The 27,042-nt window shown below is 43.6% G+C and overlaps 1 protein-coding gene across 1 annotated transcript; it reads left to right on the top strand.

The window, feature by feature from the left end:
• The first annotated feature begins 2,414 nt into the window (after nt 1–2,414).
• On the top strand, nt 2,415–27,042 carry POU2AF1 (POU class 2 homeobox associating factor 1). Its single transcript, XM_054592609.1, is given in 7 exon segments — nt 2,415–2,452; nt 3,898–4,087; nt 4,090–4,207; nt 22,980–23,110; nt 23,633–23,675; nt 23,760–24,025; nt 26,629–27,042. Coding segments are annotated over 7 exon segments (1,101 nt in total). The 3' UTR covers nt 26,944–27,042.

Raw genomic sequence — 27,042 nt, 5'->3', positions numbered from 1 at the left:
TTAAATGGGCCAAATTACTCTTATAATGATATTAACCCTCGTTAGAGCAATCAATGAGTTAAATGAAAACCAATCAAAATTCCAGTTGGATATTTTTGAGGAACTAGATTAATTTATTCTAAAATTTTAAGATACACTATAATAAATAATAATGAAACCTCTAAAGTGTTAGTAAAAAAACAGACAATGAGATCAATGAAGTAAAATAGAGTTCAAAGGCAGGCCCATATATAGAAAACATAAGTATATCTACTAAAAAAAAAGACACCATGAATTAAATTAACAGATGACAGATTAGGAGAAGAACTTTGCATTGAGTAAAACTGATACTATCTAGAATTTTACATGTAGAATATACGAAAATTCCTTCTAACCTAGAAGAAAAACACAGCAACCCCAGTTGTGAAGACATTAGGATATTGTCTACACAATGTAGACAAAGTAGACACATTGGCAAAGGAATGAACAGGAATTTTAGAGAAGAGGAAATTCAGATGGTTAGCAGATATGTGAAGCGATGCTCAAATTTATTGCTATTAGTAATGTAAAATGAAACCACAGTGAACTATCACTGCATCTATTAGGTTGGCAAAAATTAGAAAGCTGAATGATGCAAAGTCTGGTGGTGAGGGAAGCCTCATGAACTGCTGCAGGGAGCCTGGAGAGCAATGTGGTTGTATTTAGCCAACTCAAGTATATACCTCTGGGCATATAACCCCAAGAAATTTTCACATGCCTCTGTACAAGGATACATATTGGAATGTTTAGATGCTTGTTTTGTGAAGGGAGAGGTGGAAACAGTCTGGTTATTTTATGAGAACAGGCTGCAGATGTGTTTTATTTACAAAAAAATATCGACATCAACCGCATGAGAATAACTGCTTTAATTGGAACTATGTGACTGTTGTAGGTGAGTGGGGGCAGGAAAAAGAATATGCATAGAAGGAGGGGAGGAAAGTGAATGAATGAATCAATGATGAATGAACAAAAGAATGAATGAATAAATAGGTAACAGAGGGACCTTTTGTAGACCGATGATGATGGAGTGCCATGGATAAAGAATTAATACCCAAATGAAAAGAGAAAAATAAGGCCTAATATAGATGATAACACATAATGAGTATTTAATAAATATTTGTTGAATGAAGGAAGAAATGAAGTCTGTGGAGAATCCTCTTTGCAAAGCTAAGAATTCTGTTTACAATATAGATCAGTGCTCTTTACCAAATTATTTTAGGAACTTTAATTTTGGTATATAAAATTTTTTTAAAATGTGAAGACAACTATATTTGGAGACATCTGGATGGCATTAACAGAATCCTTTCTCTCTTCCTCTGCTTTCTCAGTTATTGCAGAAATATGAACACCTGCCCTCTTTTGAACTATGCTATGTAGTTTGATTTTTGATTCTGATTCACAGAAAATGTCTCTTCAGCAAGTATTTGCCATTTTGATCAAATCTTGTTTCCCAAATATCTGCCCATATGTGGTCATTGATATCCAGGGTCTTTGCTGGAAGCACTGAGCTGAAATCTGTTTTCTGAGTTTTAAGATTGTCAGAGGTGGCAGGGTTTATAGCTGGTCTTGATGGTGGACTTGCCAACTGACACTTTTTTCTCTGCCACTCCACAAGATTTGATTTGTCAGAGCACAGCTGAGTTTGTCCTCCTCCTCCTGTTTCTCCAGAGGACAAGGATTTATCCCAGGGGCTATAAACTTCTCTTGATCTGCTCCAGGTTTTAATATCAGTGATCCTGTACTACTATAATAAACATGGCTACCATTTGGCATTCATTGATTTCAACTTAGTGAATTAGTGTAGTTATTTAAAGCTCTGGCTCTAGTCCTATGAACTTGGGTCTGACACTCAGCCCACCTGTATCACTGGGTAAATCTAATTTCCTAAACTTATATTTTTTTTCTCTGATCTATAAGGACAGAAGTTTCTTTAAAGTTGCGATAACTAGATAATGTAGTTAAGGCTTAAACATGGAGCTTGGTGCATAGTAAGTAGTTTATTATTATTACTTCATGGAAATCATTATGCTATCTAGGCCTGTGAAGAGAAACAAAGATGAATTATTGAAAGTTTTTAATTTTATGGAACTTGGGGAGAATAAGATGCCAAAAATATAGAGCAATGTGAGGGGACCCATGAGGTCACATACCCTCCTAAGTATCTGGTAAAACGTTCTGAGAACTGCTTCTTCATTTGATAAACAAGGAAACTGAGACTCAGAAGAGTTACCTGGCTTGGTTAAGGGGGCACAGCCAATGAGTGGAAAAGCCTTGATGAGGGGGACCAGCATCTCTTATGACTGAGCCAGGCCTGATGGATGTGTCTATGTCTAGTGGACTCCTCTCAGGGTGGCCCAAGGCCTTATGACACTGCTACCTGCCAGGCTGCTGCCAGCATGGGGCCCTCCATGTTCTCAGGTCCAAAGGCTTTGGGGTGAGGGCTCAGAACTCAACCAGGAGATAGACTTCTCTGTTTTTGAGTGAGCTATATATGTGGACAACATTTTTCAAGATCTGCCCTCAAACCAACCCATTAGCAACAGTAATTTATTAAATCCATTACTTTATTAAATGAACATTTATGGAGGGTCACTTATGCCTCGGATCCTATGTGAGGCACTGAGGAGACAAAGATGAAACCTCCTTGAGGGACCCACAGAGCTATGAAACAATTTGCTGTCAGATAATGAACAGAGCGCTCCAAGAGCTAAGGAAAGAGGGACTAGTATTTTCTGTGCCAGGTGGTGTGGTGGGCCAGAACATTTTTCACCCAAAATGTTGCTATTTGAGCTGGATCTTGAAAAGTCAAGAGGTGATTTTCAGATAGGAACTGGGGGAAGAAGGAACCTGGCAAGAGACGATAGCAAGGCCAAAGGCGGGGAATTGCATGGGTGTGCAGAGTGGAGCTTAGAAGTCACTGGGGACCAGTGGCAGGGGCGGGCAGGTGATGGTGTTGGAAAGATAGACAAGGGCCAGTTCTGTGGCTGAAGGGAGTAGGTGAAAGCTTTTTAAGCTGGAGAATGGCATGATTCAATCTAGGTTGTATAAGATGGCTTTGGGGGGCAGCTGTGGGACAGATCGGCAAGGTCTGCCCTAGGGGCATCCTCGCTGGGTGGACATGACCCCAAACTGTGGGTCACTGGGGCCTGAGCACGTGGACTTCACACACACAGCGGCAGAAGGCTTCCAAATGGGGAGAGAGTCCGTAGCGTAACACCCCAAACAGTATCTGATGATGAATCCCATTATTTTCCCTTGAGAAGCTTCATGCTAACAGGTAGATGGGCACTGGGAGAGAGGCCCTGTTCATTTGTGCCTGAAAGTTCCCTCTGAGTAACCATCTCCAGTTAAAGAGCATGGGTGTCTTGTCCTTTCGTGAGTCAGTTGGCCTCTTTCTCCGTGGGCATATGGACCATCAAAACCAGTGCCCCCCATATTTAAGCATGATTAACCTTGCCATTTTGGTGGTGGCTGGGGGGCAAGGGGAGGGGCTATTGTGTTTTAAAATGGAATAAACAGAAAAGCAATATTTAAAAAAATGAGGAGGTTGCTTAGTGAGGCTTGAAGAGACTACAGGTGTTTCCTCCTGCAAGTGAGAACCAGTGACCCCTGGGAATAGCATTTCCCGTTGAGCAGGGCCCATGGCGGACTGAGTCCTGCTGACATCCTGGTGGTGCAGAAGCCTGAACTAGGACTACAGAAAACCCAATTTTCCACTGGACCTTTTGGATCTCATCGTTTGTGTGAGGAGGTACAAAACTTGACACACACGCTCACACAGTTCCCACTCAGACACACTTTCACGCTCATCCTACATCACATCACACTCTGTGGCCACGTTTGAAGGACCACGGCTTTGTGTGCTGTGTTGTTGTTCAGATCCAGCGAGCTGGCTCCTGGAGTGAAGTGGTCTGTAGCTGCTGGGTCTCTGAGGCTGAGGGTGTGCACGCTGGATGACAGGCAGCCTGCTGAAGACAAAGTGCGCGGGTGCCTGAGGTGGGAGGATGTGACGCCGCAGTGCCCTTGCGCAGCGGGAACTTGGGCCTTTAAAAAGCTGAGGAAACTGCCTCTGAGCAAGCAGTGGCTACACTGGAGGCAAGCACACCCAGGTCTCACATTAAAGAAGCCAAACTGTCTGCTTCAAAGAAAAAAGGCAACATCCTGTCACAGGCCATGCTCTGGCAAAAATGTAAGTGATTTGGCCGTGGCTGTCAGAACCGTACCTGCATGGGTAGGGGCTGGGAGCTCACCAGTGTGCCTGTCATTAGAGATGTGGTGGTGGTGACGGGGGCTACAGGAGTCTGTGTTCCCAGGTAGGAGAACAGGGAGGAGTGAGGTGAGTGAGACAGAGCCTCGTGGAGAAACCAGCCTGTCAGGGGTGATGCTGATTTTCCAGGTTGGAGGGGAACGAACTAGTGTTCCAAGGAGGGACAGCTCATTGTAACTTCGCTGCTGTGCATGAATCACTGTGGTGAAGAAAGGGCAACTTATGATTCACAAACAAAAGTCAAATGTGATATAGGTTTGGGGTTGGGAGGGGAAAGCCGTGTAGTTCTTTTTATGACTTTAGTTTATAAACAGCTACTTTTCAGCCCCTGGTTCAATTCCTTGGGTATGTTTCTCTCTGAGTTACTGAACTTTCTCTTTTTTCTTTCTTAATTCTCACTTGAGAACTTGCTCATTGATTTTAGGAGAGGAGAAGGGAGGGAGAGAGAGAGAGAAAATCGATGTGAGAGAGAAATAGTGATCGGTTGCCCCTTCTAAGCACCCTGACCAGGGACCGAACCCGCAACCTAGGCATATGCCCTGACCAGGGATGGAACTGCAACCTCTCAGTTTATGGGGTGATGTTGAGTTACTTTCTGCCTGCCAAAGATGTGATTTGTTTCAGATGGAACAATTTGGAAAGTTATCTTTGTCAAGGATGTCTTTACCTGCTTCAGTGTCTTGCCTCTTGTCAGTGTTCTCATTCTGTGGCAAAGCTTGTATGTTCCAGTGCAAAAGGGCAGCATGTTTATCTTGAATCTTAATGTTTATTCCTGGATTAGATGGAACAACTGTGAACTTTATTTTCCATTATGTGGGACTGAACAGAAACTCCTGTTATTAATAATTGAAATCATACAGAGATTATCTACAACAATCCTTTCTCAAAATAACAAAGTTGACTCAGTGGCTTCATGATTGTTGAACCTTATTGGGGCTCAGTTCTGTACTTCCTCAAAAAAAGAAATATTACCAAAAAATTGCTCTATCGGTCTTTTTAAAGTTGCTTAGGTCTTTAAAATGCCTTTTAATGAATTCAGATACGCCCTACATCAAGCAAACTTAATATAAGAGAATCTAGATTTACAGAAAAAGATAGGTTAGGGAGTGTATTTATTTTACAAAAAGATATTTTATTGGAGCCTTAAAGTTCTAAAAATATACTTTCATTGATTAAAACATAACTTACAGTCACTTTATCACCAATTCATTGTTTCTTTATTTCTTGTGTAAACTCTCTGGAATTGAGCTGGTTAATGTGTAATATGAGGAATGATTTCAAAATTTCTCAGATTGTGAAGTCTCATCATGTTGGCAAGATGCAATTTTTAAAAAAATAAAAAAATGAATTGTAACTTTGATTTGAGAGTTATGGAATCCTTCCAAGATAATCCTTCTAGTGTGGGTGGTGTGCAACTGCAACCTGAAGGAACAAAGAGCAGAACCCTAATTTTTGGGGACAAAGGAACCCAGCTCCGTGGGGACTGCCATGTGGCCAAGGGCAAGTGGGCATCTATATCTTTACTGGGAGCTGCTATGTGTTTCTATGCCATTGCACTTAGCACTGAATCAGTGGGTTTTATGTGAGCTCCTGAAGGGATTTCTGCTTTGGTTCCTATCTACTCAGAGCAAGTCACTCTCCTTTTACTCTTAATTTTTATGTTTCTCACATGTAAAATGGAGTAAAGATAATACCCATTCTGCAGAGCTGTCCTCAGGACACTGAGATACCACCAAAATAATGTTGATTGCTCTGGTTTTGCTTCAGTATCTGAGACAGGGGTTGCTTCCGTGTGTTCACATTCTCTCCCCTTGGTTACACACTACATTTTCCTTCTCTAATTTCTCCTAAGAGACTAGAAATTTTATAAAAGGGGATGCTGGAGGAATGTTTCCTGCTCATACCCTGAAGGTCAAATCAGGGGCCACAAAACTTCATCCTTACGAAGACCACACTGAAAACTTGTCAGTGGAATAACTGAGTGAACATTCTCAGTGTCAGATGCACACAATTAAAATGCTCCTAAATTGTCCTTTGGAACCTCAAAGGACCTTAAGAAGGGTCCTGGGCACTGGACCCCTCCTCTTACCCTGGATGCAAGTAAGGCCCTTGTCTAGGGCACCGAGGGCACCTGGGTGACTAAACCCTGTGTGAAAACCAGTAAAAACAGGGCACCATTTGTCAGCCCACTTAGAATCACCTGATGAAAGGGCAGGGTTTGAAATCAGACACCAAGAGTGCTGAAAGGGCACTTTCTTTTTTCAGAAAACACCCTCGAGGCATGAGCTGAAATGACTGTACTATGAGGTTCTGGAAAGGGTTAAGAAAACATTCACTTTGTAATTGTTGCGTCCTCCCTAACTGGCCCATGGCCCTCGTATATGAACTAAATGTGAACCTGAGCTTTCGTTCAGATCAGCTCAGAACTGCTGGCACACAGAAGTGGAAATCTTCAAGCCCCATCCATGGACTTAAGATTTGCTTGGCTCATCAATTAGATAAAGAAAATCACTCCACTTGCAAATTCTCCCCCTGGCTTTTGCACTTGGTCCTGCAGATCTCTCTCGGATGTGAAGCAGTAACATCCACCCCAACAAGAAACCCTTGTAAGACTGCCAACTGACAGTGCAGCAGAGACAGCAGGAGTGGCAGAGAGAGAGGAGTCTGGGTTTGAAAGTTGGCTCTGCAACTGAAATATTTAGTCTTATATTCTTAAAAACCTAGAAAATGGGGGGATCTAATCCCTTCTTTACAAGGTTTTTATCAGAGCTAAATTAGAGTATGTAGAGAGAGTCATCAGGTCTCCTGATAGGTAATAATAGTGACGAGAGAGCATCTCTCCCCTGCAACACCTCCCAGGGGGATGAGTGATCAGGGTTATGGCAAATTCCTTCATGTCTATCCTTTCCACACTTTGATTAGAATAGTTCAAAATGCACAGTCAGAATATCCTTGAATGATAGGCTCTTACAAACTGTTTTCCAAGGGCCTATCTAAATTGGGGGTCTGCACACAATGGCCGGGGTGCCAAATCAGTCTTGATACCTGGTTTTGTAAATACAATTTTACAGAAGCACAGATGCGTCTATTCATTTATGTCTTATCTGGGGCTGTTTTTTGCTGTAACAGGAGAGTAGTCGCCACAGAGACCCTAAGGCCTGCAAAGCCTAAAATATTTACTATCTAGCCCTTTACAGAAAAGGTTTGCTGACCTGGGGTCTACACTGATTTGGGTAGTTGCTTTGGTATTCATTTCCTTAGGTCACTCGGTATCCTGGGATTGCACAATACCCACATGAATGGAGATAAAACTTGCAGTCAATTGAGTAAATGATTTGCACAATGCCTAAATTGGATTTGGTTGACTTCTTCTTTAAAAGCAATGAAACTGTGTATAATGAACTCAATACCACCAGTTAGAAAATGAACAGTTTTTTCTTGTTGTTACTTCTGTTAGGGAAAGGTCTACGTGATGACGAAAGGGAGGCCTGACTGATCTTCTCTTAATTGGCTGGTTGTCTTGATGCCACACTCTTAGCCTTGGCATTTCTTTGCTGTACTGCCCAAGGAGAGACCTTAGGAACAGAGAATAGTTATTATCAAATTGTTATGGTATGGATGTACCTGTGCTTTCAGACAGCTTGAACAGGGCAGAGGTTGACCAGGTAGGTAAATTAGGGTCTCAAAATTTTCATTAACCCAGACCTCTGGATTTACTCCAGGATTCCACTAAATGACCAACTAATTTGAGGCAGTTGAAAATGCAGTGAAAGATAAGGAAAACCTGTAATATATATATACAATTTTTGGAACTCTATCTCCTGCATAAATTCAGGCAACTGTACAAATAGAAGTAATTTAAGTCAGTGGCGTGCTGCTTAATATTTCTATTCTGTTACCACCTTTGCTTACTTAAGAAGTCTAGTAAGTGCCTTTATTTCTTACCAAGTGTATTTCTTGATTCAGTGGTTTTTGTTGATAAGGAAAAGTAGGATCCAAAAGACACACAGGGATTCCCAGGCACAGAAGGAGGTAATATAAGTGACACACATCTACTAAGCACACAGATTAATTGGTAAAAGAGCAGACGATTTTCAAGGTGGGTACTTTACTTCCTTTTCCCTATTATTTACTAGAGAAAAATGCCAGCTTTGTCTCCTTCTACCCCCAGAAATTTCCTGAGTCAGAGATTTTGAAATCTCTCTTTAAGTTCAAAGCTACCAATCTGCTCTGTTGTGAGGAACAAAAAGAACCAAGGTCATCTACAATTGTTAGCTAAATAGCTGAACTCTTAATTCACATCATTAGAAGCCCTGTAAATTTTTGCTTTTAAACTTTTTCAAAGTAAAGGTATTAGGTTTTATTTTTTCCCTCTGACTTATTACTAAAGTTTAGGTTTCTGTAAAATAAGGGTGTCCATCAATTTTTCACTTTGAACCAACCAAACCAAAGTTGGCCAATTAATTATGTCATTAACATAATTTTCACCTTTATGAAATATTTAGCAACACCTCAGCTTTCTCACTTTTGTTGAACAACAGCTTGAGAAGAGTGGGTCTGCCTGGGATGGAGAGGCCTTCTCTGAAACCCTGTGGGCCTGTTTTGCGAGGCTATGGACAAAGCATTGTCCCTGTAGGCAGAACACATGGATTGTACTTTCCAGTTGTATGAGTCATAGGCAAACCACCTAATTGCTCTGGGTTTCAAGTGTTCTCCCAGTAAAATGGAACTTGCCTTTTCCTGGCTCAGGGCAAGGAGACTACACTTCACTGAACTTCTTTACCAGCTCAAACTACTGAGCTTTCATGAGTGCTTATAAAAAATAAATACATGTTTTCAAACACAAGTCCTTAGTTTGACAAAAGTGATTTTTGCATGTGCTTAGAGCACTACTTTTCAACCTTGGCCACCTATTGGAATGCTCTGGGACATTTAAGAAGTGCTGATGCCCAGGTCCCAACCCAGAGGTTCTCTTTAAATTCCCCTGGGCATTAAATTTGCAAATGCTTCCCAGGTGATTGTACTGTGTAGTCACTGTGAGGACTTCTGACTTGGAGGTTGAAGTAGATGGCTTCTAATACACTTTTGAACATTGTGCTACTGTGAGCAGAAAATGTTCAATCCTCTTCATAGGGTTACATACCAGCTACCGGGCATTGAGTACTTCTTTGATGCTGTGCAGTGTATCAAATATTCTTTTGGATCAGTCTGGATTATATTTGGTTGCTAGTGAAGAGACTGGAAACAACATGGATTTAAATAAGACTGTGATATACCTTCTCTCATAAAAAGAATTTTGTAGTAGGCTGTGAGGGACTGTATGGAGTCTCCATAGTGCCCACAACATTCCAGGCTACTTATGCCTTTCTGGTCTGCTGTTCTTGGCATGTGGCTTTTGTCCTCAGGGTTGCTTCATAGTTGCCACTGTAGCTCCACCCATCACATCTGTATTTCGGACAACTGAGAAGAAGAAGAGGGAAAGGCAAAAAGATCAGGCCTCTCCATCACTGCCTCTTCCCCCAACATGCCACTTCTGCTGACATCTAATGGCCCGTTCTATCTGCGAGGGAGAATAGTGTAATATTTTAGCTGGACACATTGCCACCCTCCACAATGCAGTGGTTGTTAGTAAAGAAGGGGAGGGCTGATGTTGGGTGTAGCAACTGTTGGTTTTTGCCACACTTTGAATGCATTATCTCATTTAAACCTAATAAAAACTCTATGAGGTAGGTTCTGTTTTAAGCCCCATTTCGAGATGAGAAAACTGAAGCTTAAAGATTGGGTTAGTAATTCACTCATACAGCTAAAACCATCTGAACCAGACCACGAATATTGTCTTGCTAAGCTGCCCTGACTCCCTGCCACAGTTTCTGACTCACATGCAGGGTTCAGGAGGGTGGTTTTGGTAAAAGTGCAGGCTTTCCATGTTAGATAAGAAACCAATGACAAAAGAAAATGCATCAGCTGACTGATGTCCGTTCATACCTTAAAAACATTATTTTGGGGTGGGGGAAGATGTTTTCATTATACATAAACAAAAAAAGAGCTGCTATCAAGATATGTAAAGAACTTTTTCAAATCAATGAGAAATTTAGGTTACAATCAATTATGAATCAGTAAGATGATTAATAAAACAACTGCAAGAAATTTGAAAAAGAACATAAAATGGACAATAATTATATAAAGTCATATTAGTATCAGTAAAATAGAAAATAAAACAATAGTGGGATGCCACTTCACATTCACCAAAATGTTTAAAAATAAAAATTTTGATAAATTTAGTAAGAATGTGGATCAAAATATTGCTTCAAACATTTTAGAACACATGTTGGCATTATTAACTAAATTTGAACACAACATATATCTGCAATATCTAGCAGAATTGCAATATCTAGCAGAATTCTTAGTGTATATAAGAATATTTATAGCATTATTAATCACAACAGCTACAAACCAGTAGCCACACACCAATAGCTATCTACTCCAAATAATAAATCAATGAAGTACTATACAACAATGAAAATATTGTACTACAACTATGTGTAAAAAGATAAATGAATCCAACGATTGCAGCCAAATAACAAAAATATAAGAATTACTTACTGGATTATTCTCTTTATGTAAAATTTAAAAATCAAAATGTCAGAAGCCATTATACATGTAAACTTTGGAGAAGGGAGAGAGGAATGTTTGAGAGGGAATGTGAGAGAAACTTCTGGGGTTTTCAATATTCTGTTCCTTGAATTATTTAGCTAATTAATAATAATTTATTGAACTCCATATATATTTTGATGTACTCTTCTGTGTATATGTTTATATTAATATGATACAAATGTAAAAGGATATTTGATGTTGTTTAGAATAAAGAAAATGGAAACAGATGTAAATGCCCCTCAGTGTACTGAACACTTATTTTTGATGCGTGTGTTTCAGTTCACTTACTGAAGGAGATAAGATCATTCCCCTGCTGCTACACCTCCTCTATGGGGCTCTTTGCAGATGTCGTGGCTGCAATGCAGGGACCAAGTCGGAGAGAGGGACCTAGAATCTCCCCAAAATAACCCAGTTCACCTGTTTTCTGGGCAGCACGAAAGGAGAGTCTTGTGTGGCAGCTTGTGCTGGGAGCCAAGGCTTCTGTCTCCTTGGCACTTCCTTCCTTCCTAAACTGCCTAGACTTCAGAAGAGTCAGGCTATCCCTTTGTGTCTGTGTTTGCACACATGTGTGCGTGCGTGTGGAAGAGGGGGTATGGAAAGCAAGGTGTAGAGAATAGGATTTAACTCTGAATGAGATAGTGACATCTCTATTCTTTGCCTTTAGTGGTTTAAAGTTAGCCTCTGGGACAGGCAGACCTACCTGAGTTTGAATCCTAGGTTTATGCCTCACCGATTGTATGATGCTGGCAAGTCCATTGACCTCACTCTGCTGCCATTTCCTTATATGTACAATGGGAATGCAGTTCTTTACAGGATTGTGGTAGGTGTTTTAATGTGCTCGGCATTAAGTCAATACTCAATAAATATTAATTAGTATTGTTATTTTCCCATTCTTTCTCACTTTTACCTCTGAGAACAAAGGTTATGCAGCTAATTCTAGATTATAATTTGTGTGGCTTCTGAATTCCGTGTTTCTTGTGCAATAGCAGGAAACATATTTCCTGTCTTGTAATTTGGGGTGAGGCTAGTGATCAGGGCTCATGCTGACAGTTAAACTGGTCATTCTGTGACTAAGCTTGGAACTTGGGCCACAGTGTCCTACCAGCCTCATAAGGAGCGATGGCAGAAGGCTCGTATTGATTGGCACCTTTGTATGTTTTTTTAATTTTATGAGACCGAACTGAGGTGTTTATAATCTATCTGCGAGGAGTAGGACACTTGAGTATGCAAAAAATAGCACAGATGATACCGAAAACTGAAACAGCAATGTGCTGGCTCTTTTCTTAGTAATTGTTTCATTAGTATCACTTTCTGGGAAGAGCAAGTAGCCAAAACATTATAAACCTGAGTCATTCTCACACCAGGTGTTGGGACCAGAAAGGATTTGACCACACTTAAGAGAAGCCAAATTACCTTTTAATCCTCTGGAAAGAACCATACATTTAACTGAAGGGAGAAAGAGTCCAAAGAATGTTATAATTTTCCAGAACTGAGAAATGCTGGGGCGAGAGGAAAGGAAGTAAAAAAGAGAGGCAAGAGGGTTGAAAATAGGAGCAAGTTTCAATGCTGAATGAAAGCAACACCAATTCAAGAAAGAAAGGCATACAAGGAAAATCAACCATCCATTTATCTGCATGCACGCATCCACCCGGTAACAGAGTTACCTTCAATAGGAGGGAAGCAAAGATGGAATTAAGGAAAGTGTCCTAGAGCATATGGCACTGGATATAACGCCTCAAGAATAAATGATAATCAGGCTTTTTGCATAGATACTGGGAGTGAAGAGACACCTTAGGACATAAAATATGAGTGCTGGGAAGAAAATACAAGGATAACTAGGTTAACATCTACTATATATTTGTCATAAATTGCTTTATTCAAACAATATCTACTGCAGAGCTCACACACAAAAATAAAAATGGAGCGGTTTTGGGGCCATATCAGAGCTTGAGTTGCTCATTCACTCCTCTGTTTTCTTTTCTTTATTGGCAACTGCAGGCACATTTGCTGTATTCCCAGTTTCTTTAGGTTACACAGATTGACAGCCCTGACTTGGACCAATCCTCCATTCCTTCAGCAAGATCCCTAACAGCTAGTTACAGGTCCTTGGTTACCTCTAGGGTAAGGACCTCATTCCTAGAGAAAAGTGAGTCACTGTGAAGCATGTTAAATTGATCTCCATGGAGCTTTGAGGTTGTGGAGATCATGTTTTCAGTCTATGCAGGTATCTTGTGAATTAGGAGGGCGACAGATTTTTAAAAGACCGAACCAGTGATTTCTTTCCCAGACCTCACATTTGAACAACTTCTCCAGTGTCTTTCACAAGTGAATCCCCTCCTCCCACATCATGGAGACATTGGTTAGTAAACCAGAGACCTAGCAAAAAAGTTCATTTTGACTGGCAGTTATATCTCACATCATGAGTCAATGATCAGGGCTACTCTCACTTACATAGGCTATACACCAGACTATCACAAGCCTTGGGACTCGGGTAGCTGGGTCTGACCCAAAATGCACAGTTGATGTTGGGTTTAAAGAGTTCTTCTTCCAGAGAAGTGATCCGTTTCTGAGGGTCTAGGGAGAAGTTTATTTCTTTTGTAAAAATCTCTTCAGTCTTGAAAATTCCAAACTAGGTATTATTTAAATTAAGGAACAAACGATTGAATTTCCTCTCCTTCAGCTGCCTAAGTTTTTTCTGTTCTATATGAGACTGGCAATGCTAGATTCAGGACACAACTCTTAATCTAATAAAGAAAGAAGAATCAGTCTCCTCTATTCCACTTCCTCACTCATGTGTTGCCTTGCCATAGAATTTGGGTAAGTACCCTGGGTTGGTTCACCCCCTGATATGGGTCGTATGGTCTCAGTGTGGGTCCTTCCTTCCCTTTTGTCACCCCTGCTGCTCTAAATAAAGTTGAGACAATGACAGATATGTCAGTTAGAGGTCTGCCTTACCCAAATGGATGCTAAAAGTTCCCTCTCTGTCCACCGAAGAGCCCTATGAAGAAGTATCCATGACTATGCTTAATCATGGCTACATTCCTGTCCTTTCGGAGATAGAGACAGGTTCCTTGAGGGGCCACACCTGATGTCAGGACAAAGGCATGTCACCTTACTTTGTTTGCCACTCAAAAATCTCCAACACGCTCCTTGTTGGGGTCATCCTTTAAAAACTCAAGTCTGCCAGGAACATAATCCGCTGGTAGCTTCTGAAGAAAGGAACCCTTCTGCTTAGCTTATGGTATCTTCAATAGAGGCCAATGTCAGGATTTTGATGCCTCCTGTCCAGGCTTGTTCTGTTTGCAAGGTTTTTGTGGTTTTTGACCAGTCTCTTTGCAGCATTGTTGGCTTCCTTGTATCCTAAACAGGGCTGTCCTCCTGCTGGGGAAACCAGGTCCATGTATCTGAGGGATGACTTCCCAGAGAACAATGAGGGCAGCCTGAGACAGGCCTGGCTGGCAGCAGAGGGCCATGACTGTATTAAGGAGAGAAATATTCAGTATCAGGATGTAGCAGGACAGGGCAAAGTTAAGGCTACTGCACCAGGGCTACTTCTCTGATGAATGAAGGGCCAAGGATTATTGGCTGAGATCAAAGGAGAATCAGCCACTTATTGAGCAGCTATTATGTACTGGGTGTTTAACTGTGTTAATTTTATACTTTCCTCATGATAATCCAATGAGATGGATATTATCTCATTTTGCAAATAGGGAAACTGAGGCACATACAGGTTATGTGATTTGCCGAGAATCACACAGTGATAAGCTACGTAGTAGTTGTTTCAAGCAAGGTCTTCTTGAGCCCTAAACTATACCATACCACTTCTCAATGCCAATGATTTTAGGATTGCATTAGATGCTTATTTCCCAACTGAAATACGTCCACCCTTAAATGGAGGTGGGCTCTGATTTCATCAAGGGTAGTCTGAGTCAAAAGCTCCTGAAAATTTGATTTTCAGGATGTTGTATTTGAGACTCAGTATAGAACCTCTGGAGCCAGCTGATTTTCACGTTAGAATCTGAGTTCCTATGACTGATCTTCCCCAGTGGGCAAATCAACCAGGAGAGGATAGGGCCATCTAGAGGGAAACATCTTTGGGTTTATCCAGGATCCCGAGGCTGGGGAAGGACTCTAGACATCTGGGGCTATTTTGTGTATCTTGATGTGGGCTGAGCCTGGCCCCAGAGCAGTCTCTCTGCATTGGAGACAGAATGATCATGGCTCTTTTCTCTTTGCACAACTCCCATAGACTGGGGCCCACAGCTTGCTGATCATGCATACCCTACTGAAGCAAGTGTAGGTGGAAACCAGCCGGACTAGCTGAACAGGCCAGAACACTTCAACTCTGAGGCAGATGCAGTTCTCTCACAGTTTGTAATTCTAGGCTTGCTTGTGCAATTATTTGATTAGGTCTATATACCCTCATAGACTAGAAAATAAGCTCCATGATGGCAAGGACGTGGTTTATTCTGCTCAGCAAATGCTTGTTCAATGAATGCTCTGCCAGGGGTCTCCTGGTTTTGACCCTACCCTGGGGCAAGATGCATCTGAGATGGGAGCCCTTTCTGCTCTGGTGACCCCAGTTTCTGTAAAAGGCAGGCAGATGCAGCTGGTTTCTCAGGTGGACCTATCCACTGTCATTTCAGTCAAAAATACCAAAAATAAAACTTTGCGGGGAATTGTTTGGGTCTCTCAGTTCTCGTCACTCATGTGAGAAGACTGCTGGTAAGCTTCTCATGGACTTTTCTCTTCTCTTTTGATTTGTAAACACCATTTCTTGGGGAAATTGGCCATCAAGGCAGACTGAATCAGGGTGGTCCAAACCCAGACTCCAACTGGAGGAAGGAGGGTTAGAATAGCACAGGAGACCACTCAATGGCTGACTTCCACTGTTACCTAGAGAAATAAATGTGACTTGCCTGAGTAGGGAGGAAGCAGAAAGCAAAGCAGAAATGGACTGTGCTTGGAATTGGAGGTCCTGGGTTTTGTTGACCACTGTTGTTTACAAGTGTAGCACTTGGGCAAGTCACTTAATACCTCTGAGCATCACTTTCCTCATCAGTGAAAAAAAGGGTAAGAAGAAGACTTCCCTGGCCTATTTCAGAAGCTGTGGTGAGGCCTCACATGAAATCATTTGTGTTAAAAATTTTGTGAGGCACAGAACATCACAAAGGTGAGTGTGGTTATTTCTGAGTTCCTGGGAGTTAAGGTTGTAAGTGAGAAAACACGTGGCCCCTTGGCATGTATTCATTCAACATACTTGAGTCTCCACACAGAAGATACGTTACACTGACACTGTCTCTGGGAGTAGAAAGCAGAATGCAGCAGCCTTGCCTGTCTTCCTGGCCTGCAGGAAGCTTAGATGGATGGATGTGTGGTGTGAAAGGTGCTGAGAGCTCCCCAGGAGGAAGGATGCCTCAGGAGCAGTGTGTGTGAGGAGTCTGAAGGCTCTGGCACTACAGTCCTTTTGATTGATTCTACGCAAGGTTATGTGTGGGGTGGGACATTCAGAACATTTGGGACAATCTGTGTAATCGTGAGGCTGCTGAGCAGGGACATCTTGGGCAGGAGTTTGGTAGATGAGAATGGGCTGTGGATAAACAGACTTTCTGCTTAAGCCTAATGGAATTTAGGAGGGGTGCAATCACCTTGGGTGTCCATTCCTGGCTGGCTGTGCCTTCTTTTGTGTAGGGATCACTTGGCTCCTAGACCCTTTTGGTGTGGAGTTGTCTTGTTCTAGAACTGAACAATTCTCAGCAGTTACCCTAAATGTACTTTGGGAGCTTCCCCTGGCTCCTCTTTATCGGGGTGTTCTGGTAGATCTTCTTGGCATGGTTAAAGTTCTGGGGAAGCTCTAAGTGCCTATGGTTGACCAGTAAGATCTTTGAAGGCTGATGGGAATATGCTTTTTAGAATAGGGACATGGCAGGGGGGTGAGTGTGGCGATGCACAAATGCCCTTCCTTTCTCCAATCAGACCAGAGAAATGGAGTCATCCACTGTCTTTGGTCTTTGAGATCTTTAGATAAGGACATCAAGACGTGGAGACTCACGCCACTTGGACTGTCTCAGCAATCTGACAAGCAAGGACAAACTGTAATTTAGTAGACGTTACGTTTTCTCGTATCTTTGGAACATCTTCTTTAAAACCACCCTTTCCCCATCTGCCTGGGTGTTATCCAAATTGCTAGAGTATATAGTGTTGATATTTCCTGGCTGCAGGGGTCTTTTCGTTTAAACATTGGCGAATAGAAAGCCTACATTGACATGCATATGGGCTCTCTGTTGGCTTGCATTTAAAAAAAAAAAATTAACTACAATCTAGTATAAATTGGTCAGGGAAACTTTTTTTGTCGTGTGTCAAGTCCACTTTTGGCCCAAGCCCAAGTTCTTTCTTCCTGTTTGGAAAAAAATCAGCCATTGTCCATGAATGGAAAGAACAAATTTGAAAACTTTGACACTCAGACCTTCATTATAGGAAGAATACTTGCATTAGTGTTTAAATCAAGGATCTCAATAATCCTTTAGTCAATTTGAGCTAAACTTTCCCAGGAGGCCTCAGCTATTATAGGCCTAGAACACAAACAAGCTTCTTCACATTAAAGGGAAAAGTGTCAGCAATGGTTTTTGGTTTTTGGTTTTTTGTTGTTTTTTGAGGGTTTTTTTTCATTTAGAAACTGGGGAAGTTTGTTAGCCCTAGACTTGAATTCCTATTGTTCAATTATTTGTTTTTGGTTTTGTTACAAGAGAAAATTATTGGTACTTCTTGTTAATGGGTCTTTTTATAAAAATAATACTGAAGATTCAGCAGCAAAAGAGAAAAATATTTACTGTGGTTACTTGGAATGATTAATAGTCTATCATGTGTCCTTCTGGATTGGGAAGGTTTTGTTTTTCAAAATGGCCCTGTATGGCTGCACTTTTGAGGTTCAAGCAGTCAGTTGTAAATGGAACCTGGTTTCAGAGAGCTAGATAGCCAAGATGAGAGGGAGAGGTTTGTCTTAGTGGTACCCTGGTGAGGAAAGTGTAGGCTTATTCTGAATCCCACCTAGCCCTTAGAGCAGCAGCCCCAGCTGATGTCCAAATTACTGCCTGGCTCTGGTGGCTCTTTGGAAATCTGAAGCAGGACAGTGGTTGGGAGGAGAGTCTTCTTCCAAGAGCATCTTAATGGCTGTTCTAGGGAACACCTATCTGGAAAGGGCTCTCTTAAAGCCTCCCAGAGTAGAAGTTCCAGTGACCAATGCCTGCATGTCAGCTCTGCTAAGAAAGCAGCTTCCTCACTTTGGCATGAATGTGGTTTTGCATGGGGTCACTAGATAAATAAGTGCTGACAATTTTGCATATTTTCTCAGTGATATTTATCATGCCTTCATCAAGGCACTGGAGGGCCATGTTTATTTAAATCAGTAGAATTCACATATTCCCTAAGCTTGGTACAAAGCAAGCACAGTGTCTACATGTAGCCAGAGCACTGTCTGAGGTGACCAGTTGACTGGCTTGAAGCTGTCATGGTCTGTGCTCTCAGCAGAACAGCAGCTGCAGGACTCTTATTTTTGTGATGTGGAGCATGTCTGGGTGTGTGGCATGGGGAACCGAAATGTCTTCTGCTGACTTTTTATACCTTCAGATTTTCTCGTTGCTCTTTTTGGAAAAGAGAAGCCCTTGTTGGGGCTGAATTCATAGGTTTTTCTGTAAATGAGTTGTTTTTCCCCCAAACTCCACTGGTGTGTGATTTCCAGTGGCGGAAAGACTATATGGCAGAGCTTGTCTGCCTGAAAAAGGAGATACCCAATGGGGACCAAGAAGCTTGTGTTTAGGTGAAAAGGTTTTTCTCAGTGACGGATACTTCGATGCCGACAGGAGACTTACAGGGCTATCAGAACACAGGATAAATGGTGAGAAAGCTTCAGGCTTTGGGGCGGGGTACTACCTGGAGCTGCAATTTGATCAGGGGGCCTATTCAATTCTCTGGTCAACTCTACTTTGGGAAATTGAATTTTCATCTTGTAATATTATTTAAATCTCCTGTTTTATTTTCTTTGCCTCCTCTTTTATTTATTATTATTACTTGAAGAAATTATTTAATAATCTTAAATTTTTTCTTTTAAATATTCTAGTTTATTTGCTTTGAAGCTAGCTTGATGCAAGAATCCAGAAGCTTTATGGCAAAGCAATCATGATTTCAGGACAACCTTCTTTTCCTTTTCCAAATTTGTATCTGTGGGCTCATTTCTCATGCTGGTGACAGTAGGAGTACAGCGTTTATTGTAGAATTAGAAACGTTTATTGTTGCTTCACAAAGGCAGGTGTGAAATGCACCGACCTCAAGTTTTCACCTTGTAAATACACTTGGCTGTTGGGCTCCTGTGAGAATAGTCTTGAGGCTTCAGATTCTGATATTTCCCAGTCACTTTGCAAAGCCAGTGTCAGAAGCACCCTCACTGTTGCTCACTCACTGGAGTCAGTTACCGGATTCTGTGGCAGCTGGTGGTGGACTCACGGGTGGGCAGTCAGGAGATCCTGAGGAGCTGTGGGAGTTCTGTGACTGCACTAGGCACTGCTCTCCATATGGTGGTTGTGCCAGGGCACACCTGTTGACACTGTGGGTTTCAAGGAACCCCAGACATCAGAGGGTAATGCCCTCTGCTATAGCACCTCCCCAAGCCCTCTTTGTTCATTGATTCAAAAACAACAGAAGGCAGGAAGTCTGTGCTTGACAAGATCTTGGAAATGCCTGGCTGGCCACTTTGCAGCCAAGTGTTAGAAGTGTCTATTCCTGGGAGGGAGTGGGATCAGGCATGTTCTCAATCCTTCCCCAGAAGTGTACATGCAAATAGGGTGAGGGTAGGGGCTAAGCTGTATACCTTCCTTTGATCTGATCTGAGATGTGTGCATGTGAGATTGAGCCTCTCTTGTCCCCAAAAGAAATATGAGCATGATCACAGTGCTTAGACCCCCAAATAACTCTGTGCCCTGAGTTTCCTGAGTGCAGAATACCACAGGCTGTACTTTGTGCCTAAGAACAGCTAGAAACCCAATTGGAGACAAGCTTGGGTGAGTGATATGGGTATGAACAAAGCTGATGTGGCTGTGGGTGACTGAGAATGAGTAAGCAGAGTGTGGGAGGGCAGGTGTCCCTATTCTCTGCCATGTCAGGCCACACCTGGGGTCTGTGGTCAGCACTGGGCATAACGCACCATAAGGGGAAATGGTAAGTGGAACTTGTGCAGGAGTGATGCATGTAGAAGGAAGGTTGGAGGGATTCAAAACATCTCATTAAGAAATGGCTGAAGGAAAGGGATATTCTTTCACTCTTTAGGGGAGCTAATCTCTGTCTACAGATGCTGGAAAGAGCTGCTACTATTACTGCTAGTAAGGAATATACAGGGTGGGGAAAAAAGTAGGTTTACAGTTGTGAGTATGGAAAATAATACAATAATTAATAAAAGATAATACAAGAATAAACTCTGTGTTTTGCATACTCACAACTGTAAACCTACTTTCCCCCCACCCTGTATTAGCTCACATTGATTCGATGCTTACTTGGTGCAGACTCTATCCTAAGTGTTTTCTCGTAATTCTCAAATCAGCCTACAAGGTACATACCACAATGATCATCTTCTTATAGATGAGGAAGCTATTAATGGATTATGAATTGTGAGTTTCATTGGAAGGTAATGCAAGGGATAGTGGTGCTTTGTCACCATGAGGCAGGCATGGTAGAGAATGAGATATTGTCCCTCTCCAGAACAGGGTGGGAGCAGGTGGAGGGAGGGGAAGAAAAAGAACATGTATTGAACATCTACCGTATGCTGGACTTGGCTTGAGAGCGTCCAATGCATTATTTCAGTTAATCCTCACAACTATTGTGTGAGACAGGAATTATTATCTCCATTTCACAGATGAGAATATTGAGGCCCAGGGATGTGAAAGAAATCATCTGGACAGAGGTATTTTTGAGCTTTCAAGTCCATTGTCACTGCTACTTAGAACAAAGGTGATGGCACACAGGTGGTCCTGGGCCACAGGTAACAACAGGCTGGCTCCTTTTGCTATACACTCCCATTTCAGCCTGAATTCACAAGTTGCAAATGTTTTATTTATGCTTTTCTCTCCCGCTGGACTGCAAGGTGTGTGTGGGCGAGGGCCACAACTATTTTGTTCAGGGCTGTATTCCTAGTGCCGAAGGATATCTGAAAGAATGAATGAATACTAGTAGCGGTCCCTTGTTATGACAGGGGAAGTTAAAAAGAAGAAATTAATCTATTAGATATTGGAGAAAGTTTCTTACATTAGATCAAGGATGAATTATTAGTGGTTCTCATCTCAGCACAGCTTCCAAAATCACCTGAGGGATTTTTATAAAATCCTGAGATTCCTAGGCCCATATTGGGTCCCCAGAATTGGACTTTCCAGGTGCAGGGCCCAGGTGTCTGTATCTTGTATTGCTACTTGGCCAGGTTAAGAAGCCCTCATGAATGCATCCGAGTATGGGGTGCTCTGACTTCACACTGTGTGTTCCTGGGGCTCTTGGATACCCCGTCCCACGTCCTGCCACCTTGTCTGCCTTCTGAGCTTCAAGGCGAGGCCATGTGTATGTCGGGAGCACAGATGGAGGCTTGGACTGAGTCAGGCATGGGATCTTATCAGCTGGGTATTTACGAAGCAAAGTTCAGCCAGGGCAGTGCTGCGGATCCGGGTTTTATAGATACCCAGGCTTCCGGGCCCTTATCGGTGGATGATAATGAATTCCCACGTGTGAGTCCTATGGGCCAGCGCTGTGTGCCACTCTAGGCTGTGGACTCTCTGGGTCGTCAGACTGTCACTGCCCAACGATGGCTGCTTTTGTCTTGCTCCGCCAGAACAGTAAGAACCCTATGCTCCAGCTCCATGTTTTGGTTTCCTGGCTTTGATGATAAAAGGCAAAGGGAACCTTCTCTCAGCAGCAAGGCTGGACGCCCCAGGGCACATGGATCATCACTGGGTATTTGTCCTGTGTCCTGGCAGCCATGGAGAGTGTGGGAACCATTTACTCCAGCCCATTCCAAAGGTCCAGGAGACATGAAGGGAAGAGGAATGGCAGATAGCACATTTTAAATTATCATCTACCCAATTAACAAATAACTTATTAAGCTTATTATGAACATACTACTTGGGAACACATAGAGAAATAAAGTACAATACCTGACCTTGAAAAGTTTATAATCTAGTTAGGGGCATCAGAAATTTATACCAAAAAAGATAACTAATTATTAAACAGCAGACTAAAAATTAATTGAATGCTTACTGTGTATCTGATTTTATACTAAGCATATACTATGCTACCCATTTACTACGTCGGTGACTCCTTATAACATTCGTTTAATAAGACATTGCAGATTAAGAAGCACAGAGAGGTGTAGTAAGTTGCCCAGGATCTCACAGCTGCAATGTTGCAGAGGAAGGTTTAGAGGCCTGTGCTATCTGACTCAGAGTTCCTGCTCTGACTGTCGCCCTCTACTGCCCCCTATGATGAATACTAACCAGGTCTGGAAGTGTCTGAGAGACAGTAGGATGAAACAAATTTCTGTGGGTTGCAGGGTCAGGCCAGGAAGGTTGCACTAGCCTTGGGTTAGGAAGAGTTAAGGGGTTAAGAAAAGTGAGAGGAAATCCTGACCATGGGAAATCCCAGGTAAAAATGAGGAGGTGAGACAGGCAAAGAACATGTGAGGAAGTCTAGACAGACCTTCTGGCTGGAGTCAGGGTTCCTGTCATAGTTAGTGTGCAAAGTGGTTGGAAAAATGGGTTGAGATCACCCTGTGGGGTACTTTCAATTCTAGATGAAGGAGCTTGGCCTTAATCACCTGAGTAGAGGGGAGCCATAGAGGGTTGGTGGCAGGAGGAGGGACAATACTGGGAGAAATATTCTAGGAAGTCTCATGTGCTCCTCTGCATTTGGACACAGCTTAGGTGAGCAGGCAGCACCTTGAGGCGAGGGGGCATTTTGAGGTGGGGACTTGTCTGAGAAGGGAGATGAGCCGCAGTGACACTGCTCTCCACAGCCACAGCTCCAGAACAAGCCCCGGCCCCACCCCGGCCGTACCAGGGCGTCCGTGTGAAGGAGCCAGTGAAGGAGCTGCTGAGGAGGAAACGTGGCCATGCCAGCAGCGGGGCGGCGGTCACACCTACAGCGGTGAGAGGTCCACTGTGGCCAGAGAGAGAGTGCGTGTGCGTCGCGTGGGTGGGGGGTAGGGAGGGTGTTGGGGAAGAATGAACTTCCTCGCCCTATGGGATGTTCTCTGGGGCAATAAGGCCACACGTTGCTGTGGTTATGGCCACTGCTGAATGGCCTTGGGGTAGAACACGTTGGTGGTTCCTTGAAGTAGTGGGATGAGGGCTGTGGGCTGGCATGGCCCACTGAGCAAAGCCATTGCCAGGGCCTGAGTGAATGAATGACTCGCACATCCTGGCCTGAGTTGGGGCCCCCTGGAAGAGGACAAAACCAGTCCCCTAAGTGCATAGCCTGCTCACTAAGTGGAAGCAGGAATCCCTCAAAAGTGGGAGTGGCGGTGGTTGGGATGGGGGTGGGTGTTTTGTTCTAACAAGGCAGATTCCCCCCATTCTTTCCTGCTCTGGGGCCCTCTGGGCAAATTTCCTGCAGGAGGCTAGTTGGAGATGGCTGAACACTGACCCTGGTCTTCTTCTCCCCCCGCAGGTGGTGCTGCCCCATCAGCCCCTGGCCACATATACCACAGTGGGTAAGAGGTCCCCGCAGCCCTGGCCTCCCCCAAGCCCCTTGACTGGCTGACGCCTGCAGCTCTGTGATTTCCTTCTTTCTACAGGTCCTTCGTGCCTTGACATGGAGGTCTCTGCCTCTACAGTGACGGAGGAGGGGGCCCTGTGTGCTGGCTGGCTCTCTCAGCCTGCCCCTGCCACCCTCCAGCCCCTGGCTCCGTGGACACCCTACACTGAATATGTGTCCCATGAAGCTGTCAGCTGCCCTTACTCAGCTGACATGTATGTGCAGCCAGTGTGCCCCAGTTACACCGTTGTGGGGCCCTCGTCCGTGCTGACGTATGCCTCCCAGCCACTGATCACTAATGTCACGGTATGTCACACAAAGGCAGAGCTGCACCAACTCATGCCTAGGGCACCCTTTTAGAACATGGGCTGGCTTCCTGACTCCCAATCTTTCTTGCTCTTCATTCCCAGGATAATTAGGTCATCTAAGCTCTCCGCATCCTCCTGGAAGGCCTGCTGTTATTCCCATTGACCTAAAATATCTTCCACAAAGAAGGCTTATGACCTCCCTTGCCATACCTAATGCTCCCTGGGATTGGGACATTCTGCCTCTCTGTCCAAAACCATTCCTCCTGCCTTGTGAGCAGTGAATCTTGGTTACAAGTCTAAGTTTTTAGTAAGTGGAGTACCATGTGAGATTTCATGGGGTCTCCTGCCAGATCTAGACTTTTCTTTCTATTTATATGAGTTAACAGGTGATCATTCACTTAAGAATGGGATTTGCCAGAGACATCTAGGCTGAGCAACAGCCTATACACACTTTTAAAAATCTGTACTTTTGATGGAGTCTGACCTACATGCAGGGTTATTTTTTGAGTTATGCCTCTAGTATCAGATTGCTTGGGTTCAAATTCCTGCCTCTTCACTTACTAGCTGTGTGACCCTGGGCTAAATGACTTAATTTCTCTGAGCCTTGTTGTCCTCATCTATAAAATGGGAATACTAACAAGAGAGTTGATGTCAGGATGGAATGATGCATGTAGAGGTCTCAGCATAGTTCCTGGCATAGAGAAAGCACTCAATAAGTGCTAGTTATTATAATGGTCTCAAAGTCAACTAACAATGTTAACCAAGGGCTGCAGTCAAGTGCCAGATTGGAAAGAAATGGCCTGCTCCCCAAGGAATGAGGAAGAGAAATAGTTTGATGTGAATGGTATCTATTTGATTAAAGAAATGGGAATTTCCTGAATGTTCAGAGGACAAAAGGCCCATGGTTATAGTTGTGTCCAGCTTTAGTCCAAGGAAAACTGGGAGGTGGGCCTGGGGCCTCAAGAGCAGTCGCAGAGCCCAGCCTTGATGGTGGATCTTGCTTTGGTTCTCTAAGACCCCTTCCTTTCCTTCAAGGGCTCAGTGTTATCCTGATGTTCCCCTGCCCTTCAAGCATCACCCAGGCATGGCCTGCAGGGACCCTCCCACCCCATGCCCACATGGCCACCCAAAAAATTGTGGGGCCTGTATGATGCTGGATAGAAAAGAGTTAATTCAATACCTCTCCCAGGCAATTAATTCATTTCCATAACAAAGGGCCTGGGGTGGGAATGGGAGTGGTGGACTTAATGGCTTCCAACCATTTCATGACCAAGGATTCCTTTCATTATTTATCCTTTCATCATTCCCACCTCCTGCTTTGAAAGTTTCTATGTATCAAACAAACTGTATTTATTAAGTAATAACTTATTTGTTTTGCCATTTTATAAATTGATTCATTAAAGCTGGTTAGAGCTACCTTGTGGGCACTCCTGATCAGTAAGAGATAAGATGAATTATGGCCCTGGGTTGATGTAATTCTATCCCTGAGCAAAGAAACCTGCAGTTGCAGTTCACCTGCACAGGTGTAAAACTAAAAACTGAAGGGTTTCCATTTGGATTTTTGAAATATTGGAAATAATCAGGCATTGTCAGGAAGATGCAAGGCCTCTGAGACCCTTTCCAGCTCCATCGTTCCATAGGAAAAACCCTTAAGCTTTGCTGCTTAATCTGTGGTCCCGGGACCAGCCACATTGGCATCATCTGAGATCTGATTAGACATGTAGAATCTGGGCACCACCTCTGACCTCCTATACTGGGAACTTTGTTGTAACAAGATCCCCAGGTCATTGAAAGAAGCTCTTCCTAAATAACTGTAATAGTTCAGTCTCAAGACATAGTGGCAACTGGAGAGAAACATGACAGGGGAGGCAGGGGTGGTAGGGGCACACCTGGGCCACCATGCATCATTCCGTGTGGAGACTTTCCTTTTCTATCTGTTTCCTCTAAGATGGGAGATAGTAAGTATGCAGGCCCCATCTCTCTCGGAGGCTTGACCTGGGCTTTGCAGGGTGGTCGCTGTGCTGGGGAGAGGTATTGTTTGAGCGTACCTGGGAGCATGGCTCTGACCACTGGAGGTCTCTGCAGTGGCTGTAGGGGCCCAGCTCAGAGACAGAGGGTGATGAAGTCATAGAAGGTGAGTGGAGCTGTGTTGGCCCACGGGGGCCTCAGAGTGCTGAAGCTACTGTGTGGAGCCAGGATAGTCTTTGTCTCTGGGCAGGACTATGGCCCCCTTTGTGACACAGCTACTATGCTATGTGGTAGTCTTATTGTTAGTATTTCCATTGATTTTAAGATGCACATCCCCATTCTTAGCATTTTAATATCTCTGAAGTTGGGAAGAATTTTATTCAATGAAATTAGCTTCAGATGTGGAAGTGGCATGAGCAAAGACGTAGAGCCAGTGAGTCATAGAGGCAGGGGCACAGAAGTGTGCCTGGCTTTTCCCTTCAGGGAGACCTTGAGTAGGTGGAGCTGCACCCCCCTAGAGTGAGACAGCAAGAAAGAGCCCAGTTAGGGGAAATAGAGATCCTGGAGAGGAAAAGGGTGGCAGTGAATGCTCCAGGGATGCTAACCCTCAGTTCTGTGTGTCCCCCACCACAGACCAGAAGCGCCACCACACCCACAGTGGGGCCCCAGCTGGAGGGCCCAGAGCACCAAGCACCTCTCACCTACTTCCCATGGCCTCAGCCCTTGTCCACGCTGCCCACGTCCACCCTGCAGTACCAGCCTCCGGCCCCAGCTCTGCCTGGGCCCCAGTTTGTCCAGCTCCCCATCTCGATCCCTGAGCCAGTCCTTCAGGACATGGAAGACCCCAGGAGAGCCATCAGTTCCCTGACCATCGACAAGCTGCTTTTGGAGGAAGAGGATGGTGATGGGTACGCGCTCAACCACACGCTCTCCGTGGAAGGCTTTTAAGGCTGGTCCCACCTGAGAATCCTGGTTGCTGAAATTGGGATTGAACCTCAGATTTATGTCTATATGAAGATATCATTTCAAAACCACACTTTTTACCCC

The sequence above is a fragment of the Pteronotus mesoamericanus genome, unplaced genomic scaffold (assembly GCF_021234165.1).
Source record: "Pteronotus mesoamericanus isolate MK-2021 breed Mesoamerican mustached bat unplaced genomic scaffold, CSHL_Meso_final scaffold_36, whole genome shotgun sequence".
NCBI classification, from domain to species: Eukaryota; Metazoa; Chordata; class Mammalia; order Chiroptera; family Mormoopidae; genus Pteronotus; species Pteronotus mesoamericanus.
This window is presented reverse-complemented; position numbering and strand designations above follow the sequence as displayed.